At 42.4% G+C, this 23792-nt stretch overlaps 1 protein-coding gene across 1 annotated transcript in view; it reads right to left on the bottom strand.

Annotated features, from left to right (window-relative positions):
- b4galnt4a (beta-1,4-N-acetyl-galactosaminyl transferase 4a) overlaps positions 1–23792 on the bottom strand; it is a 135003-nt gene that overhangs the window by 70827 nt on the left and 40384 nt on the right. Inside the window, exon 2 of the mRNA XM_073472674.1 lies at positions 22480–22592. Within this exon, the coding sequence (XP_073328775.1) occupies positions 22480–22592 (113 nt within the window). The remainder of the gene's footprint in view (positions 1–22479; positions 22593–23792) is intronic.

Raw genomic sequence — 23792 nt, 5'->3', positions numbered from 1 at the left:
CACTTTGTCCTAAGTTTAGTTTAGTTTTTATCTTGCACTTTCCTTTGCCTGGTCTTTTGTAACTTGCTTTCTGGACTTCAGATTTTGGATTTCAGATTGGACATCAGCTCATTTAAGGTCTTTTTTGTTTGTTTTCAACCTGCCTCTGCGTGTCTGCATTAGGTCCTATTTTGAGCTGTGACAGAACAGATCTCGATGCCTCATCAACGCGTCTTTGGTGCATTAACGCCTGTACTTGGAGCTGTCCACTTCTGATTGGATCACTCGAGACACATATTAATGCTAGGCGTTAACAAGGCCAATGCCCTGAGGTTCTTAGCATCTACAAATGTGACCACTGAACTCACACTTGAGGCACTTTTCTGTTTTTATAGCTTTCTCTGTGTCGAGCTACTGTATGTCTGTGTGTGTTTATCGCACGCAGCTCTAGAAACCTCAGCACATTTGGTATTAAGACATCAAAGCATAAATGTAAGATACTAAAGTACTCCCTCCTCCTCCCACTCTACAGCAAAAAAAATCCCTTGACCTAAAACCAGGGATCTAATATGAGGTAACTCAAAGTCCACGCCACACACACACACACACACACACACACACACACACGGGGGCGTATCTAGTTGAAGTGAATTATGAATGAAAGTAGGGCCCATATGAAGTTTAATAACAGGAGACACTGTTCTGGAGCCTTTAATCTCAAAGTGACCGCTCATATCCTCAACCACAGTCAGAAATGAATATAACTTTATATGTGCACCAACCTATAGCAGATACACACATGATGTACTCCTTCATACATATATCTATATAGATCCAATAACACGTTCATACTGACACACACACATTTCCTTCCTATCAACACAACAATAGCAACACAGATGAGAAATTGGCTGTGGAATTAAAACCGACACACTTCCAGGTTAATGTCTGCTGAGTCTGTATCATTATGCCACAGTTACACACTTCATTATAATAAAAAGTGGCTTCGGGGGAACTTGCTGGGATCAATAAGCTAACAGCAAGACCCTGAGGAGGTGGTCGCGTCTTCATTATCTGTGATCGCAAGTAAAGACAACACCGAGAGAGGACCCCAACTGCTATTATGGAGACTGTGTGGAGATTAGCTGTGCCTACAATCAATACTTACATCTTCTTATCTTACCCCTACTGAATAAAATATAGTGATAGGAACGCTCTCATGCAGGAGGTCTGCAGGTCTTTTTCCTGCTCTGAATATGTAAGAAAAGCAATCAGTTGTTATGGCACAATGAGCCCGAACAGAGCGGCTCTGTAGTTTTTCACTATGATAATATGGACCCAGCTTGTTAAAAATAACAGACATTAGCTGAACGAATGAATGTTTATTTTATATTTATTGTAAAACTAAGTCATTTAGCTTGTAATGCAGGAAAACATGTTGTATTTACTGTTAACAATGCATAAAAAGGCTAACAATGTATTATTTAGATATCCCACTAAATCAGGCCAGTGAGCCAGCATGCAGAGCCACCAGTGCCCTCAGCTGGCACAGCGGCATCTAAAACTGAGCAATTAGTTACACCTGCGTTTGACAAGTCACTATGTCTGCTGTGAGGAAGGTCTATAGGCTAGCTATGTGTCAGCCTGGCCAGCAGTGTGCTGTCTGGGGCACAGGGGGTGGAAAAGAGGCTGGCACTGTGCAGTCGTTTCAGCCGTCGTCAGATGAGAATTACTGCTCATCCCCTGTTGTGAGCAACAAGCCAACAAGAAAACATCCACAGAGTAAAAAGTCCCAGTCTCTGTTCACTTTGTTCGCACTCTGTTTAGTAAATTAACAATTTTGTCGAATTAACCTGTCACACCGACTGCAAATGAGTAAAAAGACACAAAAGAAGAAAATCATTGCCTCTCTCACCCCTCATTTCCTGTCAGTTTTGACTGCAAAATGTTTCTTTCATAAAACCTCGATTATTAAGAATGAGATATGAGATATGAAATACTAAAAAAAAAAGCTGCGTAATCATAAATGCGCCCACATATTGAGGCGCATGACACAACACATGCAGTTACATCCAGAGCTTACAGCAGACAAGACGTATCGGCTGTGTAATGTGTGTTGCAGCACATTTCACATGCGGTATCCGTGATATGTAGGTTGCCTGCCTCCTGCCCAATTTACGCGACTGACGTTTCTGCTGACCAGCACTCCCGAGCTCTCAGTCCTGCTTTAGTATTTTCTTCCCTCCAACCTTCTTCCTTGGGCAATTTTCCAGCTCTTTCCTCCCTTCCTTTTCTACTCAGAAAAACTGTTTAATTTAATGCGATTTCACTTTTTCCTCCAAGTCCAAAGAGAGTTAAATGGAAGCTTAATACAAAAGCAAGCCCCTTTCCTGACTCGACGTATGAAGGGCCACTTATTATGTAAGCTCTTTAAGTGCTCTGTTTGTCAAGCACTCCATTTAAAAGTCTCCCTTAAAGACCCGGTACAGCCCAAAACTAACCGGGATTAATGGTAGCAGGGTAAGTAACTATCAATCAGAATAAATCCTATATCCTTAGATTCACATTCTGGCTAAAGGCGAGACGATAAAAATTATTCTGGGGTGAAAAGGAAAACAGAGAGCTTGATTCCTTAAGCACACAAGAAAATGTTCCTTTTAGAGAGCTAGCATAAACACCGAAGCTGTCGTTAGAATAAACAAAGGGCAGAAAAAGGCCTCCATTTATTTGAAAAAGCTTTGTTTTTTTATTACTTTTTAATTTGAAGGCTGGCCAGTGGGAGACGTGTGGAGATGAGAGGAACCTGTGGCCACACCAGGCTCCATTTTTGCCTCGCTTAAACAAACACAGGAATGTGTCAGAAAAGCCTGTGGCACCAGGGAATGACTTTTTTATTTTCACTTTTTTTTTACCTTTTCATCCTTCTCCCACCCTTTCTGTTTGCTTCCTTTTAAAAATCTGCAGTCACCCTGGGGCCCCAAGACATTTCAGGCTCCATCTTTCATCTCAAAGAAAAGCTACACCTCTGTAGCTCAGCATCCATGCATGTACATACGTGCGTGTTTCAGATGACCTTTGTGACACATTTTAAAAAACACCTGCTCTGCTCCTGGAGCCGTTCTTTTTCTAACTTCTTGGAGCCTCTTCTTCCTCTACAGTCAATGCAACTCAAACAGACAGGACAGACATGAGCAGCTTTGAGGAGGAAGGCCTCCGGGTAATAAACTGTGTCAAAATGAATGTCTCTCCAGCTCCTTCCCTCCACAGCACACTTCATCAACTGCACACCTGTTTGGAGGACTCACGTCCACCTGTCTGGACCATGCTGTCTCCATCCTCACCAGAGCTTTCTCCTCACTCGAGCCTCTATTTCATGTCGTGCCATCATCCGCAAACATCCCTCACTCCCTTTGTCACCAAGACAACAGGACAGACAGAGCGTAATTAAAACTGCTCCTGCTGCTTTGTGTTTAATGCCCCTGTCAGCCCACCGCAGCCTTGGAGTCGCTTCACAGCAACGGGCTGGCTCCGTTTGACCCGACAGCTTTTTTCACAACACCAAGTCACGCTGCAAGCTGCTGAACCGAGGTCACATTTTATGCAATTTTATTCAAAAAATTATACAGCTAACCTGACGGGGGAAAGCTTTTGTTTTTTCACAGCAAATTCTTTTTCTCATTTTTTGTCTTCTCTGGTGGATGACTGGTGGAAAAAACCTGGGTCTAAGACAATTTTTCTACCATGCCAAGAATGAAATGTCAGAATACTTCCTGGTGAGCCCCTGACGGAAAAGTAATTCAGCAGCTTTTCTACTGGTGTATATAGTATTTCTAATAATGACAGTCTGGGTGGTCCAGACAGTGGATGGTTACTGTCTTTTATCTCCTGTCAGCTTCAGCTGTCTGGAGCTCGTTGTGTGTGAACCATGCATATCTATCCACATACCTAAAGAAAAAAACAGAAAATTACAGCATTTTTTTGTAAGTTTTGCTGATATGAACGGCACCCTTTATCACCCGTGCACTTTTTTTGACACTTCCTCTGCCTCGCTTTAACATTTCACCATTCTGCCTCTAACCTCTCTGACACCAGCTGCATTTTAGCACCCACACTGCAAACCCAAAAAAAACCCAGCTTTGGTGGCATGGGTATTCAATGGTGTCGGCGCATGTTAGTGGAGATAGATGACGGCGAGAAAAGAACAATGAATCTTCATCATAGTCCGTCACTGTTTCTCTCTCGCCCATGCACACCCACAGTCCCAAGCTGCTCCTTTGTCTTCGGGCTCTGTTTGTGTATCTCCGTCCCTTCAAGCCGTCCTCACTTGTGTTTTCTATCCATTCATCCATCCATCCACCTGTCCGTCCTTCCCCGATCTCCAGACACCTGGACGGAGGCGGGAAGGTAATTTATAGCTCATCGCAGGACACCGCATCCACCTCTATTTACAGCACGCCCACATTGTTCTGGAGCCTCCATCGATATGAAACGGGTGTGTGGGTCGTAATTTCATCTACCTGCAGGTGTCTTGTCAGATCAGAGATGACACGAACTGTACCAACATATACCACCACCTGTAATGCTGTATAAAGACACTGTATGACACCACTCACACCTACAGTATTCGACGCAAAGATACCAAATGTATTCTTGCATTTTTATAAACATACTCTGTTATTATATATAATAATAGCCATACAAATTGGCCTTCAAGTATAACCTGTCTTATGTCTTCAATATACTGACACAAATTCATAGAAAACAGTGATAAAATGAGCACATCTTGAACTTTTAATGCGTTATTACGGAGTTTCGAGAGCAATGATTGGCTGTGACACAGTGGCTGCTCAGGGTCAAGTCTTTCAATCTCACTCTCTCTGTCTGATGACCTCCATATTTCTTACTGTGTCCATCACATCTACGTCCAAGTTCATGTTCACTAGTCTGTGTGATTCTCTCTCTGAGCCAACATATAGCCATATGATTCTGGGAATAGTATAACGGGTCATTGAACATATTCTTTTTTTTTTTTTATAATTTGAAGTCCCTCTTTTATGCCAGTAAGTGCAATACACATTTGACCAAATGTTTCTCCACATGAAAGAGCAAAAAATGATGAGATGATCTGGTGAAAGAAGACATCAACAAACTACATCTTTCTTTATGTGCCAGGCGAAGCAGCTACCTGGTGAAGAGATCAAGAAAACTGGGGATCTTTCAAATGTAAATTGTAAATAAGTTGCTGATTTAGTGCTTTTTGTGTGACGAGTGCTCTTTTATCCGTCATTGCTGTAGCTTTTAATCATCGTAGATGTGTGGCTTGCACGTGCCGGTCTCATCATCTGTTTGCCAACTTCCATCTGCAAGTAACACATTAACCTCTTCTGTGAATCGAGCGCTTGTGGTCGCATTAATTACAGAGACATAAAATCCTTTGATGAATCCTCTTGACCCTGTGAGAGACTTGCTGCATACAGAGTGAGGTGAGATGATGATCAATATTGCAACATTGCTATATGGCATACTTCATCAATACACTGGCGCACGTATATTGCTATATGTTCTGTAGAGTGTTGCTTTTCATTGCTGGCCAAGCAGCTGACTGCTCATTTAAGTGTAGCCATCTACTTTACTCGGTTTGATTATAATAAAATAGTTTTGATTAACAAGTCATGATTTGCTGTGTGTACATTTTACAACCACCGGTCTGTCTGTATCCGTCCTGCCCCCACATGCTCTATATGAATGTTTGTGTGTGAGAGGTTGTGTCCTGCCAAGTAGAGAGTAGAGAGTCGTTTTCACAAATATTAGCAAAATATGTACTGACAAAACACATATAATTGCATTAATTGCACAGATGGGACATCCTCATTAGACACCAGAAAATACCAGTGGCAGCTACTTGGTGACTGCGCAGTAAGCATTAAAAAAAGTCCACTTAAAGTGCTGCATGTTTCATATAAGTCACACAAATGTTTATGGGCTTAATGAATTAACAAAGAAAATGTATTATCTTTAAATTAGCCATTTTTGCCATTGACCAATTATGCAATCTCATGACATATGTCCCAAATCATGTTTTTCAAAACTACAATTTAACTTTCTGCTTTTACATGTATGATCAAGTGAAAAATTGTCATATATGTTATCAACAATTTTAATCTTTCTGTCCAGTGAATGTTCAAAAATGCATCAATAGCCTAATTCTCCTTCACAATAATCCATTACATATTTACAATTACATAGGCTAACTCATGAAATATATAAAACCAGTGTATATTATGGAATAGGGGCAATATGATGTGCCAGAAGCCAACAAATGTGGGCTTCTATGGCCAAAGTTTTTCTCCAGGGGGTCATGAAGCTGAACCCCTTAGCTGGCTACTCCTTTACTCTGACTGGCTACTCCATATCCATGTGAAAAAGCCCCAGTAGAGACACTCCTTCTACCACTAAAGCCAGAAGAGGTGCTGGGGCCCCGTGTACAAAGCTATGTCCTCACCGCAGTGGCCCACAGTTCATTCCAACCTGTGGCATGTCACCTCCTCCCTCTCTCATCCCATTTCCTGTCTATCTTCAGCAGTACTATCAAAATGAAGCCATGAAAATGGCCAAAAAAAATATTTTTTTTAAAATGTACTAGGTGTTCTGAGCAGACACGATTTCATCTGAAGGAAGAAAAAAAATTGCACTCTTCAAGGCAACTGCACAGCTTTCTGTCGGTCTACCGATTGCAGATGAAGGAAGGAAAATAAAGGCGAAAAAAACAGATGTAAGATGATGGAGACATGTCAAGCCTTGCAGGATGCGGCTGTGTTGTGGATGGCTGTAATTACTTCAGGGGGAACTTTTAACAGTTGCCAATTTTCAGCCATCTGGCGAAGATTTCGAGATTCTCTTCTGTATTGATTTTACCAGCTGGAGAAGTTTTATCTGAATCTGCTCTTTGTCATCTGTCTCTCTCATATCAACTGTCACAAAGATGGGAAGAAGAAGAAGGGATTGCATTTATATTACAATGCTGGCATCAGACTGTTGCTTATCAATGTATTTTTTTATTCTAATTAAAATGCAGATATTGGTACTAAGTACTCGGCCAGTACTAGTTACCCAACTCACCCCAACTCATCACTTTTAAGTTGATCTGGATGGAATAGAAACTGTCCGTCAGTGCCATTCCCTGTTAATGTATTTCAGCAAATCTTTACTTTATGAACAGTGGCAGCAAGAGTCATCTTCCTTCTGTTTTTTCAATTATAAACAAGCACACAACAGAGACGAAGAGATGCTCACTCAAACCACGCGATTGATTCACTGGTTGCAATTAACGTGGTGTTGCTTCTGTCCGGTCAGGCGCAAATTGAAAAAGCCAATAAAAATTGGTTTTCTCCCGCCAGCTGCCATCTCAGAAGAGTCTGAAAACGGGCCGCGCCGGATCCGCCCGTGCCTCCCGGCCAGCGGCATCGACTCGCGCGTCGATATATACCTGCAAACTTCGACTGGCTGAAGTGAGAAAAATCAAGGCGGTGGGTTGTTTAATGACGGAATAAATCCAGGAGGACGCTTAAAGAAATTGATATCCTGACAATAACAACAGAGCCAAACAAAGCGCTACTGTAGCCTAGATTAATAGACTGCTTGGTTGGCTTGTTTAAGGACATTACCCCAGGATGAGATACATGAAGAGTAATCACCTCCTTTCCTTTATCTCAGCCGTTTCATTGTCGCGGTCAATGTTTAATCTTAAATCCATTAATTTTTTTTCCCCCCCTTCAAAGTACATCTTATGACATGCAAGTTGTCATAGCAGCACATGACGTGTAAAAATGATCCGATGTGTGTGACATGCTTAGAAAAGCTGGTAAATGAGGCCTGTCTCGTTTACCACCTACTCACAAAGACTTTCAAAGGTCAAAGCTGAACTGTGGTTTCTATGGTAATCACAGCAGCGCGATCTGTAACAGTCAAGTGTGGCAGGTTGTATTGACTAAAATATTATGGCACAATAATTATATCATTATACCGGTGTTATAATGGAGCGATGTAAAAATGTCATTTTAATGCAACTGCAGAGCACAGTGCCTCTCTCATGCTTATGATACGAGGTGAGATGAGGAGGAAGAGGAGGTCGAGGAGGAAGAGGAGTGGAAGCAGAGACACTGATGGAGCTGATGAGAGGATGAGGAGGAGGAGAAAGCACGGGTGGGCTCTTTTACATTATTCATGCTCACGTCTGCAGGCAGTCGGTGTAATACATCACAATGAATAGGCGGCATTTATCTGTAGTTTAGACTATTTTCTGTTCAACTTTTTATTTTCCACTCAGACCTTCCACTGGATGTGTGAGACTGAACAGCAGGTGTATCACAATAGTGATGTTGTATGTTCAAATCTTTTCCCCCGCGCTGACAGCTTTTGTGATTATCTTGTACATTGTTTACTATCCACAGAGAGAAGAAGGCAGATTTGTCTGTTAATTCTCCTGCAAAAGTTTTGAAGTCATCTTTTTATAAGGGAAACTTTGATCAAACGGCGCCACAATCAAGCCACAGTAGCCCAGATACAGTTAAGTTTAAGCACATAAAGAAAGACGTAGTTGGTTGATGTATTCTTTGATCGGATCATTTCATCATTTTTGCTCTTTCATGTGGAGAAACTGGGATTTTGCCTCACAAGAGTTTGGTCAAATGTGTATTGCACTTAATGTGAAATGTCATATATAACATAATTCAAAATGACAGTGAGAACGGTGACATTTCTTTTGAATACCCTCGTTTAGCATTTATAAAGCATATTCAAACAATTAGCAAATGTTTTTAACACTCTATAATGTACTTAGTTAAGCAGATATAGGGACATTTAAAGTGTTTTTAATGCATTTGTCAACACTATAACCGTCCCTGTGAAACATACCTAACTCTTGTATTTAGAGTTAATGAATGGTAGTTGTAATTACATAAATAGGAATATTAACAATAGCTTTTATGGTATAATAGTAATAGTTAACATATGTATGTAAATACATTTGTTACAGTTGATTAGAATTACTAATTTAGTGTATCATATTAAAAAAGTATGTGTATATAATACACTGGTGGTTATTCCTTCATAAATTATTCCTCTTTGTTCTTCCAGATGTGGCTGAAAGCTCCAGAATAAAACCCAGCAAGTGACCATTGAGTTAATAATACTTTCATCTGATTATTATTTTCAAGGTCAAGAATAAAACTTCAAGATTAACATGACTTGACAAGTTTTTAACACATTTCTAAACCTGCATTAAATGACTGGTGCATAAAAACTTTTAATAATATATAATAATGGTTTCATAACACAGTGCAAGGATTTTATCATGTGCGTCGTCATAGTTTTTACTACGTTATCAATCACAACTTGTGTATTGTTTTTATAACAGTTGTTATTATTGATATTTACATTTTAGAGGGTTGTAAACAGTTTATTAAGAGTTGCTGTACTGGCTGTAAATGCTGAACGGGCCAGTTAACGTAAAGCGTCGCTATGTAAAACAGAAATGAGCCCAGATTATATTCTTTTGCGAAGGGGAGCAAATAAAGACGAGCAGAGGAAGAGGAGACAGAGGTGACAAGGAAGTGATGACGAGGCAAATAAAAGAGTTTGAAGAGAAGAACAAGTTGGTGGGCGACCATGGGTGGCGAGGCGGGCAAAGATACCGAAGAGATCAATCAAGAGGCTCCAAGAGTCTGCCGTGTACAGGGGCTGTGTGGGGACAGCAGAGATCAATGAGGAGAAAGGCCCACAGGCTGGTTCACCACAGGAGACTATACATTACAGGCTGGAAACTCACTCACACGAGAGTAAGACACGAATAAAAGCAGAGTGACAACAGAAACAGGGAAACGTTGACCTCAGAAGTCATATGTATTCAATTGTTTCCGTTTGAGAACAATCTGAATAGATAACTGCAGTGGGAGTGAAGGTCCAGATAAATCAAAACACTGTTGTACCAGCGAGTTTTTACACCTACGCAAATGTTAACCTGCAAAACTGTCATCTGTGGGTTTTTCCTATCGAGCAGCACTGATTCTGTACGGAACATCAGTCACATCTAACGCATCTCTCCGTATAGCGGTTAATGTTTTGAGGCCACTCGCAGATGAAAGAGTGCGGGCTGAAAGAAAATGAAAAATGAGACACTTGAAAGCTGGCACCTATAGAGAACTCCCTAGAGAAAAAGCTGCAAACTGAAGCAAAACACGAAAATCCCCCCTCCAACTCTTCAGAGATATGGCACTCGCTCTCACTCTGGCAAACGGGGGAACACTGATGAAAGCAGGAAATGTTCTCATGGGAATGCAAATGAATGTGCTCCTCCTCTCCCTCAGGCCCACAGAGACACAGCATGCCCACACCACCATTTTTTTGTTTCTTCAATTCAATTAATCACATCACTCCATCCATCCATCCACCCATCCGTCCCTCCATCCATCTATCGACGGTGCTGCCGTGCCAAGTCTTTCCTTATCTGCCACTCGTCAAGTAAAATGCCTGAGCGGTGGGAGATTTGGCAAGAAAGATGACGACAGCCTGAGAACGCTCGGCCTCCATTGTTCAGTCCTGGTTCTTATCCCTGCCTTGTTTCTATTGTTAACTGAGATGCTTTATGGAGCAGAAGAAAAATGGAGGTGTGCACATTTTTTTTTTAATTCCCTTTATCACGTAGCAACAGGAGCAGCACCTGCTTGTTTAATCTGGCACACACACACACACACACACAGGCATCTTCCACACACACACTAGCCCACTAATGACATCCCCTGCCAGGCCATTTGCTATGATCCAGCCGTCTGAAAGCACTTAAAACATTAAGCACTTAAACAAGTTTGTGTTGGAGGCGGTTAATGCAGTTTCCCATCAAAGTCCTTTGACCATCAGCCCCTTTGTGCTCTCAAGGATCCTGCTTCTCATATGACACTGGAGATCATGAGTGAGTGTGTCTGCGTGCACATAATTTAAGCACATTTCCAAGTATCTGATATTTGTTGTCAAATGATAAACATTAAGTGATAACCCATTGTCCTAAAAAAGGAATCTGAGTAGGAATAGAGGGAATAATTCATTTCCTGAGCAATGATCAGACTGAATAGGCAGGTTAGTCAGAATGCAGTGTTTCCCACAAACCAACGAAGAAGAAAAAGAAGAGGAGTATTTAACGCTGTTGGCTTGACCAGAACTTCCTCTGCAAAGAAGACGGCTGGCTCCATCGTCGAGATATCATACATGGAACACCTTTGCACAAAATTAAGACATTAAGTGAAACTCTGATAAGTTAGTCGAAGTTATCAACACAAGCTCAAAGACCCAACTCTTGAAATAAATAAAGCATGCATGGAGGGTTCAAGCGGACCTCCCGTTGTCCCAGAGGGAGGATGTAAAGTAACACTAGCCGCTAAAACTGCAAGCGTAACTTTTCGATGATGAACGGGGTGAGAACGTCACTTTTAAAAGCACAAACAATTATGCATTTTCTTTATTGGAAAATATTGGTGCAGTTTGTGAATTAGTTTTTTCTTTACGAGGTGAAAACGGACTGAAGGAACAAGCTCCAAGGAGAACACCTGGCCGCCTGTTTGAGGATCTCTATAAATGGACCCCATCCTGAGGCCTTCCCTTATGAAAAAGGCATTAGAAAAAATTAGGTGTGCAAATTGTGCAAGTAGTCTCTGGAGCCGTCTCTTGTCACAGTGGAGAACTTTTATCAGCTGAAAACGGCTGTTTAGTTGCTTAATGAAGGCAATGAAAGAACTTTGTGACCCCTAAACTTGCCCGTTAATCTCTTGCTGCAGACGGTGATACTGTTTTTGCACTAAACTAAACCAAACCAAACCAATAAAGTGTTGTTAATACTTGTTGCATACTGAGCCAGTGTATTTCTTCTGTGCTTCATATAACATCTCAGCTCCACGGTGTCGCCTGATAATATCACTGCAGGATATCCAGAAACAGGACGATCATCTGGAGTCACACCAGTCCCATAAACTTCAAGAGGTTCCTATACAACGAATAACTCTCACAATATAGACATTTTATACAAAAAACATAAATATTAATTCAATAAATTACCCAGCCATATCACCAACCTTGACCAAAGTTATATTCGCCAATTAAAAGTGTTTTACAGCCGCTCAAATTCACTCTTAATCATTCCAACACAATAAATCTTTCCCTAAAATATCCTCAATGCATTATTTCACCGTAGCAGATGGGAGGTGCTGCCCTGAACTCATTGACTTTATCAGCGCTCCACTTAGACCACACTCAGCAAGCATCCATCATATCAGTGTTATAGATAGAGCCCCGCAGAGAGAGAGGTGGGGCAGTGAGAAAGAGAAACAGACATATAGTGTAGTGTCATGTCTACTGACCCTATGACCTTAACCCAGCACGGCCCCCAGCGTGAAACTGATCGGCAACAGCAAACAGCCAGTCGCTAACAGCTTAGACCTGACCACTGCTGGAACAGAGCCAGCTGGTAGGAACCGGAGCGGGTAGAGAAAAGACGAGGAAGCTTCAATAGAGCGCCTAAACGGATTGAGGGTGATCCCTCTGCATAATTCTTTTCTTTCCCTATCTGGGATATAGAGGATGGAAATAAAGCTAAATGCTCTTATTTCCAGAAATAGATAGGGGATGAATTGTTTCAGTTGGTATGTGGATACAGTTTACTGAGTGTGCACACAGAGCTGTTGGTCTTGAGAAACAGCCGTCCCCCCTCTGCTGGCATGCGGCCGTCTGTAGCCGAGTATGAGGACCGTGCAGACCTCAGTGCTGGAGCACTGCCTGGAAGTTTATTGCAGGCCCCGCAGCCTGGATCTTCATCCTCTGTGAGCCAAACACCGGGCTGACAAATGCCTGAGAGGTGATAGTGAGACTGAGTGAAGGCACTGAAGCATCCGGAGGGAAAACAATTCTGGACTGAACCCTCAAATAGCCTCATATAACTGAGCTGTCAACACCCCAAGGTTTGAAAAATAGCAGAGAAGAATTCACTGTTTGCAGGGTTAAAGCTAGTTATCGGAGGCTTGCGGTTTAAACAAGCCGTTTGAAGTGAAATTATGTACATCCAAGGGAATACATTAATTAGTAAGGGGGAAATGCACTGCTGCATTCCTAAGGAGTACTTTAAAAGGATTGAATGTTAAAATGTAAACACCAGATCAATCCTGAATACTCTTTCCAGTCCTTTTGATTTTTGTTTGATCCAGGATTACAGAAAAAGAATGACTAAATAGAGGACATTAAATTCTAAAAGTCCTTATTACAACTTAAGTCTCGTTTTCACATCTGTGGCCATTGTTTCCATCACCCACGATGAAACTGTGCTTAACTAAGATCCTGCAACAATGAGCAAACAGTGAAGCCATGCGACCTAGACCACTTGGTGCTAAAACTACAACTACGGCAGGTGAATTATAAGTTAAACCACAGAAAAAGCTACATATTTGGTCATCTGTACAAGCAGCTTAATATGACCTGTATTTACGTTTATTGTTAGGCAGTGACGTAGTCTAAGAGCGTCAAAATCCACAGAGGGAAGAGAAAGGGGTGGATGGATGGGTCAAACAAACCCCAGAGAGACAGCTGTTTGTGTCCCATGGGAACCCAAAAGTCAACGGTGTGTTATTTTAACTTAAGAAAGTAAGTATGTGCGTATTTTAACCCAAACCATAATCTTTTCCTAAACCTCACCAAGTAGTTTTGGCGCCCAAACCTAACCAAACTGCCGCCATTTCACAGCGATAATGATGTGACGACGAAGGTCCGGTACACATGTTGCTGTTACTCTCCGTCATCGGCACTCGACCTATTCAGTCGTTTAGGTCTGAGACATGTTGAGGAAATCAGCCTGTACCGTTCCATCGTTTTCACTTCCAAAAAAAGTCTGGCTAATCAAGGTTTGCTCAAAATTTGTACAAGCAATGAAACTGTGTGAGACTCGTCAGATCTCAGCGAGCACAATATTTCAATTACCCACAGAAATGTAGCAGAATCTTCTTCTTCGTGTGTGACAAAGGTTTCTTAGCATATTTATGCGGGTCTATTCACATGCATAACGGCAAGTTCATTGATTTCAAGAGAAAAAAAAACAGACCTTCAGAATCTTTTGCAGCTTTATAAAAGACTGAAATGGAACTAACTCAGAAATCATCACTGTGGTTAGCTTCCTGTTGAAATTCACAACATCACTGTAGCATTTGATTCATCTCACGTATAATGACAGCACACTGTGTCCAGACTCTTATTTCCAACCATCCTTTGTGCTTGAATCGTCTGAGTTTCAGCAGGCTTCTTGAGCGAGACTATTGTGTTTGATAAAATCAGACCTTGTGTGTCCTTGTGTGTAAGAACTGCTACTTTATTGTTCATTCTGTCTGGGCTATAGTTGTCTGTTATTCCTGTATTGCAAACCTCACTGTCTTTCTGTCTATTAACCTTCCTCTGCAACAACAGCTCAAGTTGTCATATGCGCCTCAGGACGAACTTACCCGCCATCATTTAAGAGCTCTGAGTTCATATTTTACAGCTCGCTGTCTTGCTAACTTAGCAACAGACGGGAGTCCTCCAATAATAGCTCTATTATCCCTCCATCTCCCATTCAGACTGTCAATCTGTGGCAGTTATTCACTTCACTCGACAGACTTTGAGGGCCAGCGGAGTCCTTGATTAAGGCCAAAAATGTAATTAAACTCTTTCGGTGTCACAGGTGACAACACACTTGCGAAGAGTGGCAGAAAACAAAAGCAGTGTGAGCTCAGACATCCTGGGGAGGGGCGCTCAGGCTGATGCACCAAATGCCTCACAGGAGGTCCATTTCCACTTGGCTGGCTGCGGATCCAATCAGCCGGCAGGAGAGAAACTCGTCAACCAAATGTCAGCGCTGTGTCCACTGAGTCACCACCTGGGTTCATCACCCCGGATTGCTCATCGTCTATCCTTCCCAATCCGTGACAACGATTGAAAAAGCTAAATAAATGTAATGGGTACCTGGAAAAATTGAGTCATGCGTCACTGATCTCCACGGTCAAATCTAAATGTCAAAATGAGCAATTACGCTGCAGCACTAATCCCCACGTTTGGGTCCATTTACAGATTACATTAAGTCTGATACCCGGCTGGTACACACAGCATTGTATCATCACGGCCAAGTCTATTGTAGGGCATCTGAGTGTACTGAGCCTCGCCGATCGGCCATGTGTTTATTTACTAGTCAGCCCATGCTCTCTGCTCCCCATCACTCTCAGGCAGGTCTCCCAGTGCCGGCACCAGCTCAGTCCCATCTCCCATAAACTATTGGCAAGGCCAGAGCGATGTAAGGCGGCCATATTTACAGCCCTGGAAGCAATTGGAGGTTAACAATGAGGCCTGGCTACTGCGGTTTATGAGCCGCTGTAAAATTGCCACTATGATTAAAATCTCCGTCAGGTGAAAGACAATGGTGCAGCCCTTTCTCTCAGGCCTGCTGTGAATTATCTCCTCACACTAGTCCTCCCTTTGCTCTCCTCTCCTCTCATCAGCATGACCTCGTTTGCAGGCCTTTACCTTGGCTAACTGGCCTTTTACAGCCCACTGTCTTATTAATGTCGGGGGAAAGTGCACTGAGAGTTGCTGACCTGCTCTTTGTGTATGATGCTGTATAATAAAGGGCTTCTTATATATCACTGCATTGTAGAAATACTGACCTGAAGGACACTTTTCATCTGTTGCGATAACGAACAACAACTTCCTTACCGTGGCCTCTGTGGTCTTCACGCTGGACTTTTTTTTAACCTTTTTTAACCTTAACCTTACACTAACTCTGATTGGAGTCACTGATGCATTCAACAGACCTAGAGAGCCTTAAAGCATGAGTCCAACTGGTGTGTTTGTATATATGTGGTGATTATCAAACTAACCGACTTCATTAATCATTGTCACGTGAGCTTAATTAGAAAGGTCCTAATGTTTACTAGAAGAAGGTCCACTTGGACTTTGTGGGTTTTGAGGTAGCACTTCGGCTCTTAACGGTTAATGTTACCAAAATCCAAACTGACGAAGTCAATCCCTTCAATCCGTGAAACTCTCTGAAAGCAGACCCAAAGCTGCTTATGCTCTCAGCCATGTGTGTTGAAGTCAATACATCAAAACCTTGCAATATCATTAATATCATGGTATCATCGCAAACAGTTTGATATGGCACACCCATAGTGTGTAAGCATTGATCACATTTGTCCAAGTACAATAGTATTGTGACGTTTTGATGCATTTACAGCATGACAGTGTACAACACACGTGGTAGAACGTGAATCTAACGTTACTGATGAGGACACAACTTCAAAAAGAAGAAAAAGGAGAAAAAGCAAAGGATCTGGCAAAAAATATATATATATATAATTAATTTAATTGCAATTACAATCCATTTGCAATCTTTTTTCTCAATTTTGAAATGCCTTTTAGACTATAGCCAGATTTGAAAGAGCCTTTGAATTTCTCCTTTTGCACATTTGCATTTAAGAGTTATTTTATGGCACAAGCTCCACATCAGCCGTGCTGCATTATTTACAACAGGTCAACTCAAGGAAAAGCCTTGTGAGGTAATTCATTCAATTGGCAGAGCCATCTGGTTGGCTACAACGCTCTGTTGGAAGTATGGAAACAGAAATAAGAGGACATTAAATATTGCAATCGCTATTATTCACTTGAACATCAGACAGTGGATGCCTTCAAGATTGATCACCATCTGAAATCATCGGATCAGTCACAGTCAGGTGACGATGCAGGAGGAACAAACAGGCAGAGGAGAGCAGACGGCCGCCAGTAAAACAGCTGCTGGGTACACATTTTATCCAACACAGTTAAAATTAGTTTGAAGTTTGGTATTGATCGGCTGGTCTGTTTACAGAAGTGACTGGTCAGAGAGTTATTAGATCTGACTCTGAATGTTGGTTGTATAAATCTGACTGAAATCAAGTTATTAAAATGACGAATTCTGGGCCTAAATACATTGCAATATATTACTTTCAGGCTATTGGTCCACCCCTACATGACATGCATGTGTCCTCCTCAATATTCTTAGTATTATTCTGTCTGACAGACTATAATATCTATCAAACATCAGAGACTGACGGGCAAATCACTTTTTGACAAGTTTGTTTCTTCACTTATCTTTCAATCAATGTTAAATATTCCCACTTTCATCAAACTCTGCTCCTCTCTTCCATTTGTCCTCCGGCCCTTTTTTGTATACTGTGAAGGCCCAACCCGCCCTCCTCTGCCTTCATCAGTCTTCCCCCTCTTATCAGGTGCGTGAGATGAAGGGGCGGCCCCGCGAAAGCAATCTGCCACTGTAAGGAGAAGCAGGGCGCAGATCACAGTATCCACATCTCATCCATATTAACAACCCGCACACACACACCTATACATGCCCACATATATGGTAATATGTATGCACCAAATGGGACAAGGGCAAAAACAAACTTTGCTTTATATAACCGCGGTGTTAGACTGTCAGACAAAGTGGTTACCACCTGGAGCACACAGCTACACAGCTACACACTCACACTCTGACAGTGTAAATCTATTGCAGGTTTCATGTTAAAAAGCAGGTGGCCAGAGCGATATTCCATGTCTTTCAGCAAAAAAATAAAAAAATAAAACACCCAAAGTCGGTCGGCTCCTGTAATTGCCAACCCTGACACACTCTGTCAACTATTTAAGCTGCAATTTTAGTGATTTGCAGGCGAAGAAAGAAAGGTGCAGAGGCAAACATTTGCTTTTCAGTCGCAGCCTTTCACAGCGGGCGGAGAGGAACGTAATTACTTCCGCCACAGAAGATCCCGCTCCTCAACTTCTCACCTCTCTTTACTTCTGATTTTCTCTTGTTTCCTGCTGTCAACCCGTGTCCTTCCTTTTGTCTGTCCTCTCCTTTGCCTTTTCTGCTTCCCTCTCATGAGCTCAGATTAACACTCCTTACTTTCTCCATCCATCTGACAACAAACAAGAAAGGCTCAAGATGCACTTACTAGGGTTCTTTATCAGTAAGCAGCATCTTTTTTAGCCTGTACTCCTATCAAGAATGCAACTTTGCTCTTTCTATCACTTGCACTCTGCAGGCAGAGAAACAGAGAGATGTCGTTTAGAGACTTAATATGATTTTTACGGCTCATAAAAGTCTCATCAATTTAAGCAAAAATATCCTCCCCTATCTATGCGTGTGTGTGTGTGTGTGTGTGTGTGTGTGTGTGTGTGTGAGACTATCCTTGTATCTCCCTGCTGGAAGCCCCCGACTGAGTGTTTTGTGCTGCTCAATTGCAATAAGGTCATTCCATTTTCTTTCAGGCTGTCTATTAATTTTGAGTGCACACAGCCTTGGGGGCTTTTTCTGTTTGTTTTCATCCATGCCATTTTAGTTTCATTGTCTGAAATTTCTGAAATGGCAGCTTTAGTGAGCTATTAGTGCAGCACAAAACTCTAGAGCGGCTTAACAGAGGAGGCAAACATGGGAGAAGGGCCTCTGTCCCCCTGACCCATATTACAGCACATTAAGCACACTAAGTCATCCTTGTGTGTGTGTCTGTCTGTCTCTATGTTCGACACACTCACGCACGTCTGGCGTTGAACTTGTCTTTGGCTATCTGGCCTGGAAACACGGACTACAGCTCTGACCTTTGGCACTGACATTTTCGAAAGTGAGGGAGCAGACCGGCGTCACATCGACCGAGGCCGTCAATTATGTTGCTTTGGGTTTTTTTTTCTTCCCGCCGAACAAGCGGCGAAGAATTGAGAGATGTGAAACACTGCATGCCGAGCGCACACGCTCATAGCGTCACACACACTTAGAGGTCAAGCATCGCTAGAACAAGAGGCTGGTAAATGGGCATAAATTATAGATGTAGAGGAATGCTGTTATAGAGCTGAGTAGAAAAAAGTCTTCAGGGTGAGCTGCGCTGACATGCACCCACACACACAAATAAAGCAGTGTTATAGATAACCAGAAATGGTGCTCAGTCTTATATTCTACTGATCGTAAATCCAACTAAGCACCTCCCGCAGCAGGCCGATCCCATCTCCTATAGTGTAACTGTGATGATTTAGAGCGTGTTTACCATCTAAGTATGAACACGCTTCATCTAAGTGATCATTATTCCACGCAAAGCAAATCCATCACCTGTCGTTTAGGGAACAAATGACAAAGAGACGCTATTAAAATTCATAAAGACCGTGCCATAAACTTACTGACACATTTTAGTGACTTCAGCAGAATGCTTACAGTGCAGCAGAATATTTGAGCTCCGGTGCACGAGACCGACCGACTCACCCCGAGAGCCGCTTTTTTTTTTCATTTGACTGTTACAGAAGAGAAGCTCTAACGCTATCAGGCAGGTTAAGAGTTTAGAGGAGGGCCGTTCAGAAAAAAAAAAAAAAAAAAACCTGCCGGCTTCCCTTCATGACTCTTATCTCTTCAAGCACATTTCCTAAAGCCTTCACTTGAATCGATTTTGGAGACGACTGCATTTTATGGAATAAGATATATCGTCTTCTACTTCTTCTTCTTCTTCTTCTGCTGGGATGGTACCCTCGGCTAGTCAACAGCCACACAGCATTATCATAACAATTTGGGTTTTAAACTTTGACTGCGTTTGGGTCTTAAACTGCTGCAGCTTGTGTGTGGCAACGGGATACTGTACGTGTTTTTGCGTGTTGTATTTAGGAAAGTGATGCTATGCTGCCTGTCAAACCTGTCAAAGATAAATACATCAGACACATTTACATACGTCTGACATATCACCTGCAGTTACATGTTTAACATTGCTTCTTAATTAGGTGTAATATCTCACCAGGAGCAGAAAACTGACCAGAATGTAAGCAGTTAATTTCTGAGAATAAGCTGTGCTGTCTCCAAATCCATCTGAATTCCTTCCACATACAGCAGCTTCTCTGGGACTTCCTTCACAGCTCGGTGTAATGATCCTCTCTAGCAGGCAGAGAGGTAAAAGCTTTTTATTATCAAAAATACCAATAACTAAATCTGATACATCTCATTAATCGGTATGTGTCTACATCCCTGGCTCGGTTAATGAATCTGACATCAAACAGTCGACACAGCCACATACGCAGTGAACGTTTAATTACAACAGATCTTCCGCCTTTCTCGACCTGATTCCTCTGTTACTCAGGTAGTTTTACGGATACCTGAGCCTCCGGCAAGATATCATTTCAAGGTAGACAGCCTGTCAACGTGAGTGGCAAGTGCTGGCGTGGAAACCTGTTCGACTGAGGTTGAAGAAGGGGCCGACTAATAATAAATTACCTGCTTCAAGGCCAAAAGATGAGTGTTGAATATTGACAGAACTAAAAGAGTCTTTCTACGTTACCACAGTCGACAGAAAACAGCCAGATACGATTTATGTAAAAAAAAGAGAGGTGAAGGTCTGACACATCCCAGAGAGATACAGAGATTTTATTTTAGTGGTTTTTCAATCTCATTTTGGAATCGAAGTCTGTCAACCCCACAGAAAAAAATTGGTGCTACATGACCAGAGAAACCAGAGAAAAAAAGGGCTGTGGTATTCCTTTTTGCTCAAAAGGCAGAAAGCATACAACGACCAGAATGCACTGCACCAAGCCAATAAACGCCCCCACGGATGGGTGGGCGGTGCTTGGTTCAGGCTCACTCGCATTGAAACAGGAAACAACATGGTGGCTAGTAACAAATTATCTCATATTACAGGCAAACAGTGCACGAGAGTATGTTTCTGAGAATATTTTAGGGGAGAAAACGGCTAAGCATGAATAAAGTCTTGGCTCGTTTCAGTTTTTTCAGCCTCATTTGTACACGACAGAAGAAAATATGGCTGCCACTTCCTGTTCACTGTTACTTGTAGCAAAAATAATGAATATCCAATGCAAGATGCTCAGGAGGCAGGCAGGGTAAAGAACAAATGGTGAGCTTTAAGCAAAGCTGAGGTCTATAAGACATCACAAAATACAAAATGCAAATACGAAAGGAAGACGACAAAAACTGTCAGTAACAGGAAGCAGGCAGGGATGAATCCAGGAATTAAGAAGTACAAAAAATACAAAAAACAGAAAAGGTGCGAAATAAAAGAAACACTGAGAACACAGGCAGGAACACGAGGAACACAGGAGACGCAGGACTGATGTAGGGAAACACAACACATGAACTGGCAACGAGTAAGAGAGAAAAGCACTGGCTGAACTAGTCAGAGACTCATTAACAAATTAAACACGGGTGAACAGGGAAAAAAGACACATTACAAAGAATTATAAACTAAAACAGGGAATAATTAAACCAAAAACTCAAACCATGACATTCAGAAAGTTACTGTATGTCTCTGAACACTCAGCACTGCCTCGTTTTACAGTTTACAACAAAATGCTGAAGCATCTGTAGTTAGTACAGCAGCCTCAAACCACGAGTGCTGATGAACAAATCATGAGCAAATGAGCGGGGGAGCTCTGGGTGCAGGACACCTGGAGGTGGGTACACCTCATTTGCATTAACTACCCATATTGTAATGACTGCAAACCAGCAATTTCCCTTTAACCCTCCTCATCCCTGTAATCCATTTCAGCAGACATTCAGATCAGACTGCAAACATGTGGAACATTCAGAACCGGGTCGTCAAAGTAATGATAGCTGTTTAAGGCCATTCATGTTTTAGATTCTGCTCTTTTTTTTTTGAGGAATGTTTGATAATAGTCCTCATTTGGACAGCTCGTTAAAACCAACAGGAGTTTTGTCGTTTCAACACACAGCCGGGGCTAATGTGCACCACAGGTCCTGCAGTAATTGGAAATTACCTGCAGATCCAAAATTGCTGCAGTTAACCCCAAAATCCTAAAAAACAAAAAGTGTCAGGGGAAATAAGAGTCACAGTGTCAGACTGTCTCAGTGGTTTACTGCTACACGAACCAAGTGCTAATGATCTCTGGCAGTGGTCCAAACTGTCTCTGTTTACTGCTGTTGGACGTCTGATTTCACATCTCTCAGCATGAAAACTATCACAAGAACAAATGCTTGAGGAGGGGGAGGTAAGACTGCATGATGTATTCACAGTATACTCTGAGTTGGCCTCTCAGAGAGCTGGGAAGATTATCAAGATTCAGTGCGATGGGTGGGGTCCCGAAGGCTGAACTGTGTTGAATGAGTGAAGAGGAAAAGTTTGTTTACCAGTAAAATCTGATCACCGATTCTTAAATCACCAATTTCATACACACCTTAACCTGCGTCATCCATTATATCTTATGTATTACAGAGAAAGATGGAGCTGTCTTTTGGGGCACTCGCTAGCAGAATGGAGCGCTAATGAGATGACGAGCTCCTCCACACACACACAAGCAATAAACCTCATTGTTGCTGAGTCACAAGGATGTGGGTGTGTGCGTTTAGGTTGTGACGGCTCATTAATATTTGGTCCAGACAGACAAAAAAAAAAAAAGACAAACACAAGAAAGACTCACTGCAGCCTCGTCCTCCCTGCTGTCGCTGGTGTCCTCGCTCTTGTGGTGGCCGGCTGAGGAGCGAGTGTCCCTCTTACGGCTGGCGTCCGTCCCCTCCGTCTGTCTCTCTCCATCTGGGCCAAGGTGAAAAACATGGACAGAAAAAGCCAGTGAGCACCATTTTATCACCGTCTATTGTCGCTGTCATCATCATCCTCATCCTCCATTTTTAATCATCATCATTAATGGCATCATTGTCATTCCGATCCCTATCATTATCATCACCATCATTGATAGAGTAATTGCAATTATGAATATCTTCATTACCATCATCATCGTGGTCAACAATAATTTCAAGCTATCACTCATTCTTTCCTCCTGCTGAGCCTCTCTGCTGTAATCAAACCCAGATAAAAGTTTCCGGGAAAAAGAAGGAGATTAAGTGGGGGGGGGGGGGGAATGTAATTGGAAAAGCAAAGAGAGACAAGAGAGAAGAATAAAAACCGGAGGGGAAATGTAGAAAAAAAAAAAGAGAAGAGATCGAGAATTGGGGGGACATAAAGAATAGCTTCTCTTTGCTGCGAAGTGGAGCTGATAGGATGCTGTCATGCCACAGATGGATTATGGGAGTTTTGCTGCGCGATGATGACAGTAGCCTTGGCCGGGAGAGAACAACCGGAATTTAAATCCACTCATTACTAGTTTGTACGTGTGTGTGTGCGCGCGCCAGTGTGTGTTTTTGTGTGTCCGTCGGAGAGCATATGGTCAAAATTGCCGCCTCTCTGCACTGCCAGCAAAACACACGTACATACAGACACACACACACACATACACACACTGTCACAGACGATCAAACCGGAGTACAATTCAATACGGAGCAGTAACAGGATATTCAACACTTTATGAGAGTCTGGTTATTTGGAGTTACAAGTAGCAAATGGATACTCATAAGGTTTCCTATAAGGGCTACGAGGAGTTCATATAAAAAGGGAATCCATACTCTTTTCATCTCTTTTATTTGTATTGCACTGGATTCGATCCCATTCGGCTGACATGGCTCATGAATGCACACCACTGCTGGAGCTGGGATGGGCCGCCATAAAAGGTGGCGCCCGTGCCATTGACTCCCCCATAAAAAGCAGGAGGGGGAGGGGGGGGGGGGGGGGGGGGGGGGTTGTGGTGTCCCAGATGCATTACGGCGAAAGTGGTTCATTACTGTCTGCTGAGCAGGGGTGGCTGGAGTGCACGCACATGCATGCAGCCACACAGAGAAGGGCGTGCACACACCAACACACAGACGTACACAAGGGGGATGGATTGTGATTAAAAGACAG

The sequence above is a fragment of the Pagrus major genome, chromosome 8, assembly GCF_040436345.1.
Source record: "Pagrus major chromosome 8, Pma_NU_1.0".
NCBI lineage: Eukaryota > Metazoa > Chordata > Actinopteri > Spariformes > Sparidae > Pagrus > Pagrus major.
The sequence above is the reverse complement of the archived record's forward strand: the minus strand, read 5'-3'. Positions and strand labels throughout refer to the sequence as shown.